Source organism: Balaenoptera borealis (genome assembly GCF_965194805.1).
Source record: "Balaenoptera borealis genome assembly, chromosome: 16".
Classification (NCBI taxonomy): domain Eukaryota; kingdom Metazoa; phylum Chordata; class Mammalia; order Artiodactyla; family Balaenopteridae; genus Balaenoptera; species Balaenoptera borealis.
In genome coordinates this window covers 16063111-16082067 of record NC_138872.1, presented here as the reverse complement: position 1 = coordinate 16082067, position 18957 = coordinate 16063111, and the positions used below count along the sequence as shown (strand labels likewise).

Sequence of the window (18957 nt, the reverse complement as noted above, 5' to 3'; positions counted from 1 at the left end):
GGGAGGAGACCCAGATCCTGGGCCCTACATGTCCTGTAAGCTGCATGTTTGTCCAGCCTGCTGGGTGCACCAGCTCCTGGCCCCTTCCAAGAAGACAACAAAAGTACTTAAAGTGCAGGTCTGAAAAGTTGGGGTGCTATATGTGGGGTTCAAACCCTTCACTCCTCAGGGAGAAGATCAGGGTTTTGAGTTCCTTTCCACTTGTGGGACACTGTGCCAGGGATGGGGTTTATGGCGAGATTGTGTCTCAGCCTCGCCTACCTGCTTCCGAGTGAGTTTTTTCTCATTCTCTCGATGCGTAGGGGTCACTCAGCTAGTTTTGGAGGTTTTTTTTTCAGAGGAAACTCTTCCATATGTATCTGGAGATTCCGTGAGTCCGTGGGAGGAGGTGAGTTCAGCAGCCTCCTGCATCGCCATCTTGAACGGGAACTACAACAAAAGTACTTCAGACTGAGCATGGACCTTCCAGATGAGCGTGGGTTCAAATCACAGCTCTACCACAAAAGAGCTGAGTGACTTTGGGCCACTTACTCAAAACCTCTGACCCTCGTCCTCATCTGTACAGTGGGGAAAATAACCTACCAAGGGTGCTGTGAAAGTTAAATGAGATTACCAAGTACTTGGTCCATAGGCCATGCTCTTAATAAATGATAGTGTATATTTTCATTGTCATCTTGGGTTTCCATCCTTTTAAAAAATATATTATAACAGCTTTATTTAGATAAAATTCACATGCTATACAATTTACCCATTTAAATTATAAATTTATATAATTTATAAATTTAAATTATAGAATTCAATGGCTTTTACTATATTCATCACAAACAATTTTGGAACTTTTTCCTCATTCCCCTCAAAACCCCTGTACCCATTAGTAGTCATTCCCTAGCACCCACCTCCCCTTGCTAATTTCCTGCCCCTCCCGGCCCAAGGCAACCACCAATTTATTTTCTGTCTCTATGGATTTGCCTATTCTGGACAGTTCATATAAATGGAATCATGCAAAATGGAAATCACACAAAGTCTTTTGTGGCTGGCCTGTTTCACTGAGCATAATGCTTCCAAGGTCCATCCACAGTGTAGCATACATCAGTACTTGATTCTTTTTTATTGCCAGATAAGAGTCCACTGTGTGAATAGACCATATTTAATATGTCCATGCATCAGTTGATGGGCATTTAGGTTGTTTCCACCTTTTGGCTCTTGTGAATAATGTTGCTATGAACATTTGTGAGTGGACATATGTTTTCATTTCTCTTGGGTACAGACCTAGAAGTGGAATTGCTGGGTCATATGGTAACTCTATTTTTAATCTTTTGAGGAACTGCCAGACTGTTTTACAAAGCAGCTGCACCATTTTACTTTCCCACCAGCAGTGTACAAGTGTTCTCATTTCTCCACACCCTGACTAACACTTGTTATTGTCTGTCTTGTTGATTATAGCCACCCTAGTGGGTGTGTAGAAGTATCTCACTGTAGTTTTGATCTGCATTTTTCTGGCTGGCTATAGTCTCATTTTTTTCAATGGCATCCCCTTCATGTCCAGGGACAGATAAATCCTGGGACACCCCTTTCCTAATATGGAAACACTAACTTGTCCCAAAGAAAGAAAAGAATCTTATATGTCTGTTATTAACCCACAACATTTCTTAAAGTGACTCTTCCATAACTCAATTGACTATGTCCCAGTTTGGGGGCATTGGGAAGTTTCTAATTTTCTTCTATTATCTTTAATAATTATAAATTACTGGCTGTCACACAGAAGATGCCCGTGATAAGGGAACAAAAGTAGGATAGAAAACACTCAGTTTAGTCATCTAAGCTGAAAAAAAATGTTTGTTAATCCATCCAAACGTGCTTAAAGCACCATCCTAGTGCCAAACCTTGTGCTAGCTTACTTATGAGCAAAGTCTGGAAAGAAATAGCAGAAATAAAAATACTAAATAGGGGTAGGGGATTAAGAGGTACAAACTATCAGGTATAAAATAAGCTACACGGATATATTGTACAATATGGGGAATATAGCCAATATTTTCCAGTAACTATAAATGGAGTATAACCTTCAAAAATTCTGAATCACTATATTATACACTTGTAACATAAAATATTGTACAGCAACTATTAATTTAAAAAAACTATTGGGCTTCCCTGGTGGCGCAGTGGTTAGGAGTCCACCTGCCAATGCAGGGGACACGGGTTCAAGCCCTGGTCTGGGAAGATCCCACGTGCTGCGGAGCGGTTGAGCCCGTGTGCCACAACTACTGAGGCTGCACTCCAGAGCCCTCGAGCCACAACTCCTGAGGCCCGGGCGCCTACAGCCTGTGCTCTGCAACAAAAGAAGCCACTGCAATGAGAAGCCCATGCACGGCAACGAAGAGTAGCTCCCGCTCACCGCAACTAGAGAAAGCCCGCGCACAGCAACAAAGACCCAACGCAGCCAAAAATAAATTAAAAAAAAACAAACCAAAAACTCTTAATTAAAAAGAAAGAAAATACGGGGCTTCCCTGGTGGCGCAGTGGTTGAGAATCTGCCTGCCAATGCAGGGGACACGGGTTCGAGCCCTGGTCTGGGAGGATCCCACATGCCGCGGAGCAACTGGGCCCGTGAGCCTCAATCACTGAGCCTGCGCTCCGCAACAAGAGAGGCCGCGATAGTGAGAGGGCCACGCACCGCGATGAAGAGTGGTCCCCGCTTGCCGCAACTGGAGAAAGCCCTCGCACAGAAACGAAGACCCAACACGGCCGGAAATAAATAAATTAATTAATTAAAAAAAAAAAAAAAAGAAAAAGAAAGAAAATACTACTTGTGTTGGGGGTGATGGGGTTCTAGGTGACAGGTGTCTTACCCTTCCCCACTTCTATTTCCCAAACTAGACCATTGTTATATTACCTTTGCGATGATAAAACCAAGGGAAAGAAGAAAAAGACAACTGATCTAAGGATGATGGGAGAAACATTTCTTGAGCCAGACCCTCAAAGCTATTATTTCGTGGAATCTCCACACAACTCCTGGGAGGTTATTAATAATAATAATAATGATGGCCAATATTATGGTACTTTCTGTGTGTCTGGCACTGTTCCACCAGTGAGGGACCATTACTGTCCCCATTTTACAGATGAGGAAACTGAGACTAGGCAAGGAGCTGCCCTTCCACTTTGGTGCTCTGTCTTTCCACATCACATACATGTGCAAAGCTGCACATAAACTCGGGCTCACACTCAAGTCTACATCTGCACCCTCGGATAGGAGCACACATACCGCAGCCAGATACACATATGCACTCACACACAGGACTGCTTATATCCACAGGCATGTGCACGGGAACACACTGTACACGTGGGCTCACGTGCCTGTATATATATATATGCCCATGTGCACACAGGCCATACACTTCTGGACATACATCTGTCTAAGAGTGGGGAAAGGAGTGCAGATAAAGGGGCCAAAGTCCAACTCTTGCCTCCTCCTCCCATCCTCAAAGTGCTGCTGGCAGGTGTGTACAGGAGGGGGGTGGGGCATGGACAGGTGGCTCTAGGCTCAAAGGGTAGAGATGATCTTGCACTAGAAACCCAGGGCCACCAACTAACTTCTAAATGGGGCAACAGCAGCTAAGGGGCCTCCCCTGATGGACAAACCCCCCAGCCAGAGGGCCTGAACTGAGGGCCTGCAGCATGCCCAACACTGTGCCAGGGGCTCCAGGGGCTGTACAAAAGACGGCATGATCCGGGTCCTCCAGGGCTCCCCAGGGCATCGAGAAGATAAGATTCACACCCAGCAGCCCCTCCAAGAGGTAGCATGGCAGAGTGGTCACCTGCAAGTGTTTCAGAGACAGGATGCCTGGCTTAGAATCCTGGTTCTACCATTTACTGGCTGTGTGATCTGGGCAAGTTGGTTAACGGACCAGTGCCTCAGTTTTCCTATCTGTAAAATGGGGGAAATTCTAACACCTACTTCTTGGGATTGTTGCTTAACCACTACTACATAAGTATGTATTTGTAAGATAAGCTGTTTTGGACAAAGGGGTGTGAGGATGGAGGGATGAAGAACAGGCACTGAGCAGAAAGAACTTCCTCAGGATCCTGGCCCTGCATCCCATTAGCTGGGTAACCTCAGACAAGTCACACAACCTCTCTGAACCTCAGCTCCTCCTGTGTAAACTCTGCACAAGTCATTCTTGATCATTAAACACGTGTCTATTGAGACCTTACTATGTACCAGGCATCGTGCTAGGCACAGAGAATACGGCGGTGAGCAAGCCAGGTGGTCCCTGTCTGCACGGAGCCTGCTGTCTTAGAGGAAGGATGACGTGGAAACATCTGGTACACAGTAGGTGCCCAATCAGTGTCTCTCCCTTTCTTCCTTTTCCATCATGGTAAAAGCAATGCATCAACATTGTAGAGAGTTTGGAGGATAGAGGGGGGCTGAGGTGGTAGAAATCTATCACCCAGAATCCCACTACCCCTAACAAAAAGCCCTAGCTTCATTTTTGTCAATCTCATTAACCAGTACAGGGCTAGGTTCATGGTAAGGCGCTCAATACAACACTTGGATTAATCAACACATTACATTTGTTATCAGCAGGAAACAGCAAATTACACTGTAGCATATTTACTGGGTGAAAGCGACACAAACAATCATGGCCATACCCTCTCCACAGAGAGGCTTTTCCCTTCTTTGGGACCAGTAACATTTCCATTTTATAGAAAAGGACACTGAAGCTCAGAGAGGTCAAGTCACTTGCCCAAGGTCAAGAGACAGAAACGTGAAGAGCCAGCTCCAGAAACAAGAGCTCTTTTACCCACACTGTTCTGGGCTGTGGGATGTAGCGAGGGACGGACAGGAGGGCTTTGGGCATGAGGACCCCTGTGGGCCAGATGCAGCCTGCCTCCACCACTGGCAGCCAGACCTAGGAACACAGGAAACTGTCAGGCTCTTGGCTGGCCTTGGGGGTCTCTTTTGAGCCCGGAAACCCCTCACTCTTACCCCCTTAGGGAGCTCCGGGACACCTGCTTAGCCAGGGTGCAGTGACCGGATGTCGTTTGTGATTTCTGGTGCCCTCTAGTGGGCAAAGAGAGCAAACCTCTGGATCCCTCAAGTTGCTGGGAGCCAGCCTTGCCGAAGTCAGCTGCTCCTGCTGCTGCTAATGATAGTTGCCACACAACGCAGACTTACCACGCGCAGGCACTGTTACACCTAATCTAACGCAATTCCTGCAATAACTCTCTCCGGGTAGGAGTTGTTATTACCACTTGATATAAATAATCTGAGACTTGGTAAAATGACTTTCCAAGGGCACATAGCTAATTGGTGACGGAGCCAGGAGTCAAGACCTTGGAGCTCAGAGGCAGAAGAGAGCATTGTCAAGGAAGGCTTCCTGCACCAGGAGACGGCCCCACGTGGCTGGACACAGAGGTGGATTTACATCCCCCCCTCCAAGACCTTTGGAGGGGCTCTGCAACGCATTTACATGGTCACATGTTTGAGAAAATTTGCAAAATTAAGACATTTTAGTTACAACTGGTTAAGACCACAGTCTCTTTCTACTCCAGGCCTAGAATCATGTCTTCACCTAGTAGGTGACAAAGATGTATCAATAAATAAATTATGTGTTTAATAAATTGTGTTGAATGAATGAATGCATGATAGAGGAATAAATGAAGTGGCATTTAGTTCAATCTTAAAGGAAGGGCAGGATGTTAGTGAGTGCTTCTCATGCAACCTAGGCACGCCCTCCACAGACAGATCGACTTAAGCCATGCATGGCCTTGAACGTCAGGGTGAGGAATCAGGCAATGGAGAGCCATGGGAGGTTTTAGAGCAGAGGAAGGACTTGAGTGTAACTGTCAATTAGGCAAGAGTTGAATGGCAGATACGAAGATAGGGCCCTGTGGCAGGAGGACAACAGATTGGCTCCTATAAAATGGTCCTCACCCAGCGCCACCAAAGAGCTGGTGCTCAGGTGATGTGCTCATAGGGGTACCCTGCACTGGGGTGCTTTTTGGGGGAAAATGTCTCCAGAAGGCCCCTACAGGTCCCTGGGAGGGAGAGTCCAGGCCAGGAGATTCCAAATGCCCTGGTGGGTGTTAAGCCTAGACTTGCTCAACACTCTGTGTGCCCGGCCCAATGTGGAGGGAAGCTGGGGCCCTGCCCAGGTCAGGAATGGGGTCACATGTGTATGAGGGTCCCAGGTATTGCTGCATGTCCCGTCCTTGCTGTGAAGTGAGGTGGCCATTCCACAGAAGAGGAGACTGAGGTCTGGAAGCTGGCGAGGCAGTGGTGGACCCATGAATATCCAGCTCTACCTGCTGCCTCCTTTGCTAAGCTCCAGGCCATCCTTTCTCTCCCCATCTCTGGACTTTCTAAATGTCAAGAATTCTAGCTACCAACCAAACAAAACAAACCAAAAAAACCCAGGGACTTCCCTGGTGGTCCAGCGGTTAAGACTCCACACTCCCAATACAGGGGGCCCAGGTTCGATCCCTGGTCAGGAAACTAGATCCCGCATGCCACAACTAAGAGTCCGCATGCCGCAACTAAGAATCCACATGCCACAACTAAAAAGATCCTGTGAGCCACAACTAAGAGTCCGCATGCCGCAACTAAGAATCCACATGCCACAACTAAAAAGATCCTGTGAGCCGCAACTAAGACCTGGTGCAGACAAATAAATAAAATAAATTCAAACAAACAAAACCCTCCAAAACCCAGCTATTATATACTTAGCCTGTTTTGTGCCACACCCTCTTTTAAGCTCCTTCATGTCCCATCACCTGATTATTCCTCCAGCAAGCCTGTCAGTGAGAGGAACGGTAATTATTTCCATTTTGCAGATAAAGAGTTGGAGAGCCCAGAGAGATGAAGTTACTTACCCAAAGCCACACAGCAGAAGTGCAATCAAACCCAGTCTCCAGGCGCAGCCCCTGGTTCCCCCCAGAGCTGCCCAGCCTCCTCTTCTGTTCCAAGGTGAGGCCGAGAAACTCAGCTTTGCCAACAGAGGGCGGTGTGCCCTCAAAGATTAAACCCTGCTTCCCAGACTCTGGCCAACAGAATCCTCCCTGCTGGGAACAACCCCGCTACCGCTGTCGTATGATTCAGAAATACTTGACCCTGAGCGCTCGCTTAGTCCCAGGTTCTGGTGGGGTCTGGGGAGCATGGAGAAATGTGCAGAGAAATAGAAAACACAAGCTTCAAAGGAGGTGAACCAATGGGTCACAGAAAAGGAAACATAATGGTTTTAACATATAACAAGATGCTGATCTTAACCCTTAATAAGAGAAACCTGTGTTAAACCCACAAGGAGCAGGCACTTTTTAATCTATCAAATTGGCAGTTATACAAGTGAGGGTGTGGAGAAACACACTCGTACATTGCTGGTGGGATTAAAAGCTGGTTTAACACCTATGGAAGGGAGTCTGGTAACATCTATCAAGATTAAAAACACACATGCATCTAACAGAAACACAAAATGCATTCATTGAAAGACTTGTACCAGGCCTGCACGATCGAATATGGTAGCCACTAGCCACATGTGGCTATTGAGCACCTGGAATGCGGCTGGTCCGAACTGAGATGTGCTGTAAATGTAAAATAGACACTAGATTTTGTTAATATGAAAAAAAAAGTAAAATAACTCCCTAATAAATTTTTTATGTTGATGATGTGTTAAAATGATATTTTTGGTAGGTGGGTTAAATAATTTTTAAAAAATCCCACCTGTTTCTTTTTACTTTTTAAAATATGTCTGCTAGAAAATTTTAAATTCCATACATGATTTGCATTTCTGGCTCATATTTTTATTGCTGTAAAATGTACACAGTATCAAATTTATTTTTTAATTTTAGAATTTTATTTATTTTTTATACAGCAGGTTCTTATTAGTCATCCATTTTATACACATCAGTGTATACATGTCAATCCCAATCTCCCAATTCATCACACCACCACCCCCACCCCCCAGCGGCTTTCCCCCCTTGGTGTACATACGTTTGTTCTCTACATCTGTGTCTCTATTTCTGCCCTGCAAACCGGTTCATCTGTACCATTTTTCTAGGTTCCACATATAGGTGTGAATATATGATATTTGGTTTTCTCTTTCTGCCTATCTTCACTCTGTATGACAGTCTCTAGATCCATCCACGTCTCTACAAATGACCCAATTTCTTTCCTTTTCATGGCTGAGTAATATTCCATTGTATATATGTGCCACATCTTCTTTATCCATTCATCTGTCGATGGGCATTTAGGTTGCTTCCATGACCTGGCTATTGTAAATAGTGCTGCAATGAACACTGGAGTGCATGTGTCTTTTTGAATTATGGTTTTCTCTGGGTATATGCCCAGTAGTGAGATTGCTGGGTCATATGGTAATTCTATTTTTAGTTTTTTAAGGAACCTCCATACTGTTCTCCATAGTGGCTGCATCAGTTTACATTCCCACCAACAGTGCAAGAGGGTTCCCTTTTCTCCACACCCTTTCCAGCATTTGTTGTTTGTAGATTTTCTGATGATGCCCATTCTAACTGGTGTGAGGTGATACCTCATTGTATTTTTGATTTGCATTTCTCTAATAATCAGTGATGTTGAGCAGCTTTTCATGTGCTTCTTGGCCATCTGTATGTCTTCTTTGGAGAAATGTCTATTTAGGTCTTCTGCCTATTTTTTGATTGGGTTGTTTGTTTTTTTAATATTGAGCTGCATGAGCTGTTTATATATTTTGGAGATTAATCCTTTGTCCATTGATTCGTTTGCAAATATTTTCTCTCATTCTGAGGGTTGTCTTTTCGTCTTGTTTATGGTTTCCTTTGCTTTGAAAAATCTTTTAAGTTTCATTAGGTCACATTTGTTTATTTTTGTTTTTATTTCCATTACTCTAGGAGGTGGATCAAAAAAGATCTTGCTGTGATTGATGTCAAAGAGTGTTCTTCCTATGTTTTCCTCTAAGAGTTTGATAGTGTCTGGTCTTACATTTAGGTCTCTAATCCATTTTGAGTTTATTTTTGTGTATGGTGTGAGAGAGTGTTCTAATTTCATTCTTTTACATGTAGCTGTCCAGTTTTCCCAGCACCACTTATTGAAGAGACTGTCTTTTCTCCATTGTATATCCTTGCCTCCTTTGTCATAGATTAGGTGACCATAGGTGTTTGGGTTTATCTCTGGGATTTCTATCCTGGTCCATTAATCTATATTTGTTTTTGTGCCAGTACCATATTGTCTTGATTACTGTAGCTTTGTAGTATAGTCTGAATTCAGGGAGTCTGATTCCTCCAGCTCCGTTTTTTCCCCTCAAGACTGCTTTGGCTATTTGGGGTCTTTTGTGTCTCCATACAAATTTTAAGATTTTTTGTTCTAGTTCTGTAAAAAATGCCATTGGTAATTTGATAGGGATTGGGTAGTACACTCATTTTCACAATATTGATTCTTCCAATCCAAGAACATGGTGTATCTCTCCATCTGTTTGTATCATCTTTCATTTCTTTCATCAGTGTCTTATAGCTTTCTGCATATAGGTCTTTTGTCTCCCTATGTAGGTTTATTCCTAGGTATTTTATTCTTTTTGTTACAGTGGTAAATGGGAGCGTTTCCTTAATTTCTCTTTCAGATTTTTCATCATTAGTGTATAGGAATGCAAGAGATTTCTGTGCATTAATTTTGTATCCTGCAACTTTACCAAATTCATTGATTAGCTCTAGTAGTTTTCTGGTGGCATCTTTAGGATTCTCTATGTATAGTATCACGTCATCTGCAAACAGTGACAGTTTTACTTCTTCTTTTCCAATTTGTATTCCTTTTATTTCTTTTTCTCCTCTGATTGCCATGGCTAGGACTTCCAAAACTATGTTGAATAATAGTGGTAAGAGTGGACATCCTTGTCTTGTTCCTGACCTTAGAGGAAATGCTTTCAGTTTTTCACCATTGAGAATGATGTTTGCTGTGGGTTTGTCATATATGGCCTTTATTATGTTGAAAGAGGTTCCCTCTGTGCCCACTTTCTGGAGAGTTTTTATCATAAATGGGTGTTGAATTTTGTCAAAAGCTTTTTCTGCATCTATTGAGATGATCATATGGTTTTTCTTCTTCAATTTGTTAATATGGTGTATCACATTGATTGATTTGCGTATATTGAAGAATCCTTGCATCCCTGGGATAAATCCCACTTGATCATGGTGTATGATCCTTTTAATGTGTTGTTGGATTCTGTTTGCTAGTATTTTGTTGAGGATTTTTGCATCTATATTCATCAGTGATATTGGTCTGTAATTTTCTTTTTTTGTAGTATCTTTGTCTGGTTTTTGTATCAGGGTGATGGGGGCCTCATAGAATGAGTTTGGGAGTGTTCCTTCCTCTGCAATTTTTTGGAAGAGTTTGAGAAGGATGGGTGTTAGCTCTTCTCTAAATGTTTGATAGAATTCACCTGTGAAGCCATCTGGTCCTGGACTTTGTTTGTTGGAAGACTTTTAATCACAGTTTCAATTTCATTACTTGTGATTGGTCTGTTCATATTTTCTGTTTCTTGCTGGTTCAGTCTTGGAAGGTTATACCTTTCTAAGAATTTGTCCATTTCTTCCAGGTTGTCCATTTTATTGGCATAGAGTTGCTTGTAGTCATCTCTTAGGATGCTTTGTATTTCTGTGGTGTCTGTTGTAACTTCTCCTTTTTCATTTCTAATTTTATTGAGTTGAGTCCTCTCCCTCTTTTCCTTGATGAGTCTGGCTAATGGCTTATCAATTTTGTTTATCTTCTCAAAGAACCAGCTTTTAGTTTTATTGATCTTTGCTATTGTTTTCTTTGTTTCTATTTCATTTATTTCTGCTCTGATCTTTATGATTTCTTTCCTTATACTAACTTTGGGTTTTGTTTGTTCTTCTTTCTCTAGTTCCTTTAGGTGTAAGGTTAGATTGCTTGAGTTTTTTTTGTTTCTTGAGGCAGGCTTGTATTGCTATAAATTTCCCTCTTAAAACTGCTTTTGCTGCATCCCATAGGTTTTGGATCATCGTGTTTTCAGTGTCATTTGTCTCTAGGTATTTTTTGATTTCCTCTTTGATTTCTTCAGTGATCTCTTGGTTATTTAGTAACGTATTGTTTAGCCTCCATGTGTTTGTGTTTTTTACGTTTTTTTCCCTGTAATTCATTTCTAATCTCATAACGTCATGGTCAGAAAGGATGCTTGATATGATTTCAATTTTCTTAAATTTACTGAGGCTTGATTTGTGACCCAAGATGTGATCTATCCTGGAGAATGTTCCATGCACACTTGAGAAGAAAGTGTAATCTGCTGTTTTTGGATGGAATGTCCTATAAATATCAATTAAATCTCTCTGGTCTACTGTGTCATTTAAAGCTTGTGTTTCCTTATTAATTTTCTGTTTGGATGATCTGTCCATTGGTGTAAGTGAGGTGTTAAAGTCCCCCACTATTATTGTGTGACTGTCAATTTCCTCTCTTATAGCTGTTAGCAGTTGCCTTATGTATTGAGGTGCTCCTATGTTGGGTGCATATATATTTATAATTGTTATATCTTCTTCTTGGATTGATCCCTTGATCATTATGTAGTGTCCTTCCTTGTCTCTTGTAACATTCTTTATTTTAAAGTCTATTTTATCTGATATGAGTATTGCTACTCCAGCTTTCTTTTGATTTCCATTTGCATGGAATATCTTTTTCCATCCCCTCACTTTCAGTCTGTATGTGTCCCTAGGTCTGAAGTGGGTCTCTTGTAGACAGCATATGTATGGGTCTTGTTTTTGTATCCATTCAGCGAGCCTGTGTCTTTTGGTTGGAGCATTTAATCCATTCACGTTTAAGGTAATTATTGATATGTATGTTCCTATTACTATTTTCTTAATTGTTATGGGTTTGTTTTTGTAGGTCCTTTTCTTCTCTTGTGTTTCCCACTTAGAGAAGTTCCTTTAGCATTTGTTGTAGAGCTGGTTTGGTGGTGCTGAATTCTCTTAGCTTTTGCTTGTCTATAAAGCTTTTGATTTCTCCGTCGAATCTGAATGAGATCCTTGCCGGGTAGAGTAATCTTTGTTGTAGGTTCTTCCCTTTCATCACTTTAAATATATCATGCCACTCCCTTCTGGCTTGTAGAGTTTCTGCTGAGAAATCAGCTGTTAACCTTATGGGAGTTCCCTTGTATGTTATTTGTCATTTTTCCCTTGTTGCTTTCAATAATTTTTGTTTGTCTTTAATTTTTGCCAATTTGATTACTATGTGTCTCAGTGTGTTTCTCCTTGGGTTTATCCTGTATGGGACTCTCTGTGCTTCCTGGACTTGGGTGGCTATTTCCTTTCCCATGTTAGGGAAATTTTCCACTATAATCTCTTCAAATATTTTCTCTGGTCCTTTCTCTCTCTCTTCTCCTTCTGGGACCCCTATAATGTGAATGTTGTTGTGTTTAATGTTGTCCCAGAGGTCTCTTAGGCTGTCTTCATTTCTTTTCATTCTTTTTTCTTTATTCTGTTCCGTGGCAGTGAATTCCACCATTCTGTCTTCCAGGTCACTTATCCGTTCTTCTGCCTCAGTTATTCTGCTATTGATTCCTTCTAGTGTATTTTTCATTTCAGTTATTGTACTGTTCATCTCTGTTTGTTCTTTAATTCTTCTAGGTCTTTGTTAAATATTTCTTGCATCTTCTCAATCTTTGCCTCCATTCTTTCTCCTAGGTCCTGGATCATCTTCACTATCATTATTCTGAATTCTTTTTCTGGAAGGTTGCCTATCTCCACTTCATTTAGTTGTTTTTCTGGGGTTTTATCTTGTTCCTTCATCTGGTATATAGCCCTCTGCCTTTTCATCTTGTCTATCTTTCTGTGAATGTCTCAAATTTATTCTTTTAACCATTTTTAACTGTACCACTTTGTGGCCTTAAGTACATTCACATTGTTGTGCAACCATCACCACCATCCATCTCGAGAAATTTTTCATCATCCCAAATGGAAACTCTGCACCCATTAAACAATAACTCCCCATTCCTGCCTCCTCCCAGACCTGGTAACCACCATTCTATCAATACTTTCTATCTCTATGAATTTGACTACTCTAGGTATCTCATATAAGCAGGACCATACAATACTTGTCCTTTTGTGACTGGCTAACTTCACTCAACATAATGGCTTCAAGTTTTATCCATGTTGTAGCCCATGTCAGAATTTCATTCCTTTTTAAGGCTGAATGATATACCATTGTATTTATGTGCCATGTTTTGTTTGGATAAACAAACATCAGGTGATGGACACTTAGGTTGTTTCCACCTTTTGGCTGTTATAATGCTGCTATAAACATTTGTGTACAAAAATCTCTTGATTGAAAGTTCCTGCTTTCAATTCTTTTGTGTGATAAAATATATCACAGTATATTTTAGCGGACAGCATTGTACTAGTAATTTCTATAGCAGCACTATTTGAAATATCCTCAAACTAGGAACTGCCTAAATGCCCATCAATGGTAGAATGGATAAATAAATTGTGGTATATTCACAAGGAGCACTAAAGTGAGAAGGAATGAACAGCTACATGCAGCAGCATGGATGAAGCTCAGAAAGAAGCCACACACAAAAAATAATACATATGGTATGATTCCATTTATACAGATTTCAAAAGAGGCAAAACCAATCTGTGATGTTGGAAGTCAGGATGATGGCTACTTTCTGTGGGCTATTCTTCAGTTGGTCTGGCACTGGTTTCAAGAGTGCGATCACTCTATGAAAATTCACCAAGCTAAACACTTAGGATTTGTGCTTAGCTTTGTATAGATGTTAAACCATAAGAAGTTCCCCTGAAATGCATACACCCTTTGATCCAGCAATTCCACTTCTGGGTAAATACCCCAAAGAATTGAAAGCAGCGTCTTGAACAGATATTTGTACACCCACATTCATAGCAGCATTATTCACAGTAGCCAAAACATGGAAACAAACCAAATGTCCAAGGATGTATGAATGGATATACAAAATGTTGTATATACATAGAACGGAATATTATTCAGCCCTAAAAAGGAAGGAAATTCTGACACACGCTACGACATGGATAAACTTTGAGGACATTATGTTAAGTGAAGTAAGCCAGTCGCAAAAGGACAAATACTCTATGATTAACTTAAAAGAGGTACCTAGGGCTTCCCTGGTGGTGCAGTGGTTAAGAATCCGCCTGCCAATGCAGGGGACACGGGTTCAAGCCCTGGTCCGGGAAGATCCCACATGCCGCAGAGCAACTAAGCCCGTGCGCCACAACTACTGAGCCTGCACTCTAGAGCCTGCAAGCCACAACTACTGAGCCTGCATGCCACAACTACTGAAGCCCGTGCGCCTAGAGCCCGTGCTCCGCAACAAGAAAAGCCACTGCAATGAGAAGCCCGTGCACTGCAACGAAGAGTAGCCCCCGCTCACTGCAACTAGAGAAAGCCCGCACGCAGCAACAAAGACCCAACACAGCCAAAAATAAATAAATAAATAAATTTAAAAAAAAAAAAAAAGAGGTACCTAGAGGAGTCAAATTCATAGAGATAGAAAGTGGAAAGGTGGTTGCCAGGGGCTGGGAGGAGTGGGGGATGGAGAGTTGCTGATTAATGGGGACAGGTTTCAGTTCTGGAAGATGGAAAGCATTCGAAGATGGATGGTGGTGATGTTTGTACAACCACGTGGATGTACTTAATACCACTGAACCATACACTTAAAAATGGTTAAAAAGGTAAAGTTGATATTATGTTCATTTTACCACAACTTAAAAAGTGAGGTGTCTATAAGGAAAGGTGAGAAAGAATATTCAAGATATAATGGGTAATAAAAACCAAGGGGAGAACAGGGTAGAAGTGATGTTCCCGTATGTTTAAATATATCAAAATGTTAAGCAGAGGACACAGAGATAGGAAAGAAGTGACACGTACAAAGGACTTACAAAGGAAGTGGACCAGGACCCATCCCCGGCCTCGTGTCTTCAGCCATTATGGACTCAGAGAAGATGAAGGGAGCGGGGGTGGAGGTGGTGCTTGCTGAGTTGCTGTGTAGGAGGGGTTGCAGCTCCCAGCCGAGGGGCTCTGACCTGCGACAGTGAAACAGAGGTGGCACTTCTGGCGAGGGGACCTGGGAGGGTTTCTAGATCAAATGGGGGCTCTGTGTGTGTATGGGGGGGCGGGATTGGCTGGCAGGGGGTCGTCTTGGGTCCTGTCCTGTAGGGCTTCCCAGAGGGGCAAGAGGCTGGCATTGAATGCTGGATTCCCAGGGCTGAGCAGGGAGCGACAGGGACCCTCAGGAGGAGAGGGGCAGCCCCGCAGAGATGACTGTCTCCGTGGAGCCCACAACAGTGCTGCCATCTCCATCGAGTCCCCTTGCCCCTCCTGTGGGGGAGGGGAGGAGAAAGGGAGAAAGACCCACACCCCTACCCCGCCTCAACTTCCGTCCATCTTCCCCACTGTTGGGAAAAACGAGGGGAGAAGGTCTAAACCCAAATCAAGTTAGTAGTTGCCTTGAGTATCTTGACTGGACATTTAAAATTTGAGTGGAGACCATGTTTGTGACTTAAAGCAGTAGATGACAGACAGTAGACCTGTCTGTCATCTAAAAGCTGGCTGAGACAACGTGGCTCCACTCCACGTGCCCTCCCGTTCTCCTGAGGCTGGCAGAGGAAGCAGAGAGAAACAGAGACAGGCACGGAGAGAAGCTGCAGGGCTTCTAGAAGCCGCACCCAGAACTAGCACAAGGTTGCTTCCACCACGTTCTATTGAGTAGAGAGAGACCCAAGGCCAAACCTTATGTGAGGGAAACAGAATCCACCTCTTGAACGGGGGAGCCAGGACAAAGTCGCATTGCAAATGTAACAGGGAAGAGCTAAATCAGACTCCCCGTTGGATCTGTTTCTTTGACTCTGACCTTTGCTTTTCATTGCTTTTGTTATTATAATCATACGTAATGGCCTGCCTCAGGGAACCCTGTGCACCTGTGAATGGCTGCAAGAAAAAAGAAACTAACACATCCCCTCACCTCGGCTGGTCATTTGGGGGGGGGGGGGGAAGTTTTGCAAGACTGATGGCCCTTTTACTTTACTTCCTCACCACCTCTCCCTCTCTGATTCTGTAAAAGAAACTGGCCTCCAGACCCAGATAAGATGGTTTATCAGAGACACTAGTCTGCCATCTTCTTGGTCTGCCGGCTTTCCGAATAAAGTCGTATTCCCTGACTCGACACCTTGTTTCTGATTCATTGGCCTGCCGTGAGGCAAGCAGAGTGAGCTTGGACTCGGTGACACAAAGAGGCATGGAAAGTCTACCAAAAAGGCCTTGCTTCCCTTGCAAGAGAGGCTGGGAGATGTAGACCAGCTCTGTGTCCAGGAAGAGGAGGAAACAGTTCAGAGAAGAGCTTGCAGGCCACTGCCACACTCACCCACTCCCTGCTGATGCAGGTTAAGCCTCCAGCAGGGAGGCTCGGTGAAGGTAGGGACCTAGGGGAGAGGGGTCCCGATTCCCCAACGGTGTGACCACTCACCTTTGCTCTCAGGACCTCCATTTTCTCATCTGTAAAATGGGGATAATCATCATCATCATCTCCCACTGATATGGTGGTCATGAAGGCTCTCTGATTCATGAAAGCCTCAGACTTGGCAGAGAAGTGGATGCCACTGTCCCTGCCCTCAAAGAGGATAAATAAGAAGAGGAGACAAGAATTCAAAATGTGTCCAGACCTGGGGAAATTGTAGGGGTCCTGTGAACACGGGAGAGACAGAGAGCAGAGGGGCTGCTGCAGGAGAGGGCCCTGCGGCCGAGCCTTGAGAGATGGTGAACAGGCTCGGAATAGACCCAGGGCACAGGGTACCAAGTGGCAGGGAGGAGAACCAGCCCGTGCAAAGGTGTGGAGGTTGAAATGCATGTGGTTTATTGAAGGGTCCCGCACCCCTGCATTTAAAGCAGAAATTCCCAAAGGGTGATATGTTGACTGGGCTGGGAGCTGACACACACTTACATGCTTGTTTTTTGGCAGGATGAGTTTAAAAAAGGAGAAAAAAAAAAGAAATGAGAGATTGAAAACAGATTATTGGGGAGAAAAGTATTTCAGGCTCGAGACAACTGTCTCTACAGCCTCTGGCTCCCATCCCACCCATTCCCTGCCCCTGACGCAAGGTTGGCAGGAAGAAGGTGTTTCTCATGGGATTGTTGAACTTAGGGTCAAACTCTGCCTGAGGCTTAAATATCCCCACAGGCTGACAGCATGCCTGAGGTCATGGTAAATGCTTTCCATGCTTCTTGAATTCTCCCCTTGAGGTTCTGTTATTGCCCCATTTCCCAGATGAGTAAATTGAGGCTCAGAGAGGTTAGCTGGCTTGCCCACAGCCACACAGCCAGTCAAGGGTGAATCTGACTGATTCCATTGCCTTATCCTGGGCCTGCGGTGCAGACAGAGGAGGGAGAGGTTTACGACAGCAAGGAAGAAGGTTCCAGGGGCTACAGGGTTTGGTGTGAGAGGCAGTAATGGAGCAGTGGTTAAGTGCTTGACTCAGTAGTCAGATTTGAGGGTTCTTTGTTACAGCAGCATGACCTAGACTATCTGACTGATACAAATCATGGTAAACTAAGTGACATGTCCTTCAAAATGTTAGGACTTACCATCTTCCTCTTAGAAGCAGCAAATTTTTTTTATTTTAAAATTTCGGCACAATATGTATAACATAAATTTGCCATCTTGACCATTTTTAAGTGTACAGTTTAGTGGCATTAAGTACATTCACATTGTTGTGCTACCGTCACCACCATCCATCTCTGTAACTTTCATCTTGTGAAACTGAAACTCTGTACCCATTAAACACTAACTCCCCATCCCCTTTCCCCCGGCCCCTGGCAACCACCTTGCTACCTTCTGTCTCTATGAATTTGACTGCTCTAGGGACCTCATATGAGTGGAATCATACAATATTGGTCCTTCTGTGACTGGCTTATTTTGCGCAGCATAATGTCCTATACTCTTTTCCTTGCTGTAGCCTGTGTTAGAATGTCCTTTTTAAAGGCTGAATGATATTCTATTGCATGTATAAACCACATTTTGCTGATCCATTCATCTGTCGATAGATGCTTAAGTTTGCTCACACCTTTTGGCTGTTGTGAATGGTTCTGCTGTGAACATGGCTGCACAAAGGTCAGGGGCGGCATTTTGAAAGAAAGTTGTTTGAAAGGGAAACAGCACTGACGAAGAAGCCAGGAGACAGGATGCCAGACTCGACCACTAACTTGCTGTGTAGCTCTGGGCGTCTCGCTTTCTGCCCCTGATCCTCACTTTCACTGCCTACATCACAGCAGCGTGCTGAGACAAACTGAGACCCAGGAGTATCAGCAAAGAAAAGCCATGAGGGACTGTTATTGTTATTACACAGTGGGTTGAGGTCACTGATTTCCCAAAGGCATGAGTCATGAATGGTGGAATTCCAGGCATCAGGAGAGGCAGTTCTGGAAGGCAGAGCCCAGATTCCACACAGAGCAGTGACCCTGACCCTGACCCCGGGAGGGAGCCACACCCTCCCTCCTTGGCCACTGGCTGTTGTGAGGAAGGAGTCAGTGAATGTCATAGGCCGATGGGTCCTTAGGGTAGAGCCTGCATGCATTTGCCTAGGGTCACACAGCCAGAGAGCAGTGGAAGCTGAACTGGAACTCAGAATTCCAGACTCCCAGCCCCTCACCATGCTGCCTCCCTCGTGGCTCCAATTCTCAGAAGAGGGTAGCAGAAGTGAGCTCTGGAAGAGCCATCTGAGGCAGGGGGCATCGGGGGACTCAGAGGGCCTCAAGGTGAGGGTGGAACTTTCCTCTTATGTATCTCATGGAGACTGAGCTAAGAACCTTTCGATTTATAGCCCTCTCCGTACTTTCCAAAATCTTGAGACCAGAGGCGATAATAATAATTGCTATTTTTAACTGAGCCCTTCCAAGTCCCTGGCATAGAGCTGAGCACTTTATATCCTTGGTCCCATTTTATCCCTCCTCTG

At 43.8% G+C, this 18957-nt stretch overlaps 2 protein-coding genes and 1 long non-coding RNA gene across 7 annotated transcripts in view; 1 reads left to right on the top strand and 2 right to left on the bottom strand.

Moving 5' to 3' along the window:
* The window catches only part of RIMS4 (regulating synaptic membrane exocytosis 4), a 143695-nt gene that overhangs the window by 2356 nt on the left and 122382 nt on the right, over positions 1 to 18957 (bottom strand). For both annotated transcript variants that reach the window (XM_082361809.1, XM_082361808.1), the window contains exon 6: positions 262 to 429. In XM_082361809.1, coding sequence (XP_082217935.1) covers positions 310 to 429 — 120 coding nt within the window. In that variant the 3' untranslated portion in view covers positions 262 to 309. The remainder of the gene's footprint in view (positions 1 to 261; positions 430 to 18957) is intronic.
* Positions 1 to 18957, bottom strand: part of ADA (adenosine deaminase) — a 113538-nt gene that overhangs the window by 48416 nt on the left and 46165 nt on the right. The gene's annotated exons all lie outside the window — the stretch shown is intronic.
* The window catches only part of LOC309614092, a 32097-nt gene continuing 16029 nt past the window's right edge, over positions 2890 to 18957 (top strand). For both annotated transcript variants that reach the window (XR_014236011.1, XR_014236012.1), the window contains exon 1: positions 2890 to 18760. This is a non-coding gene — a long non-coding RNA (uncharacterized lncRNA). The remainder of the gene's footprint in view (positions 18761 to 18957) is intronic.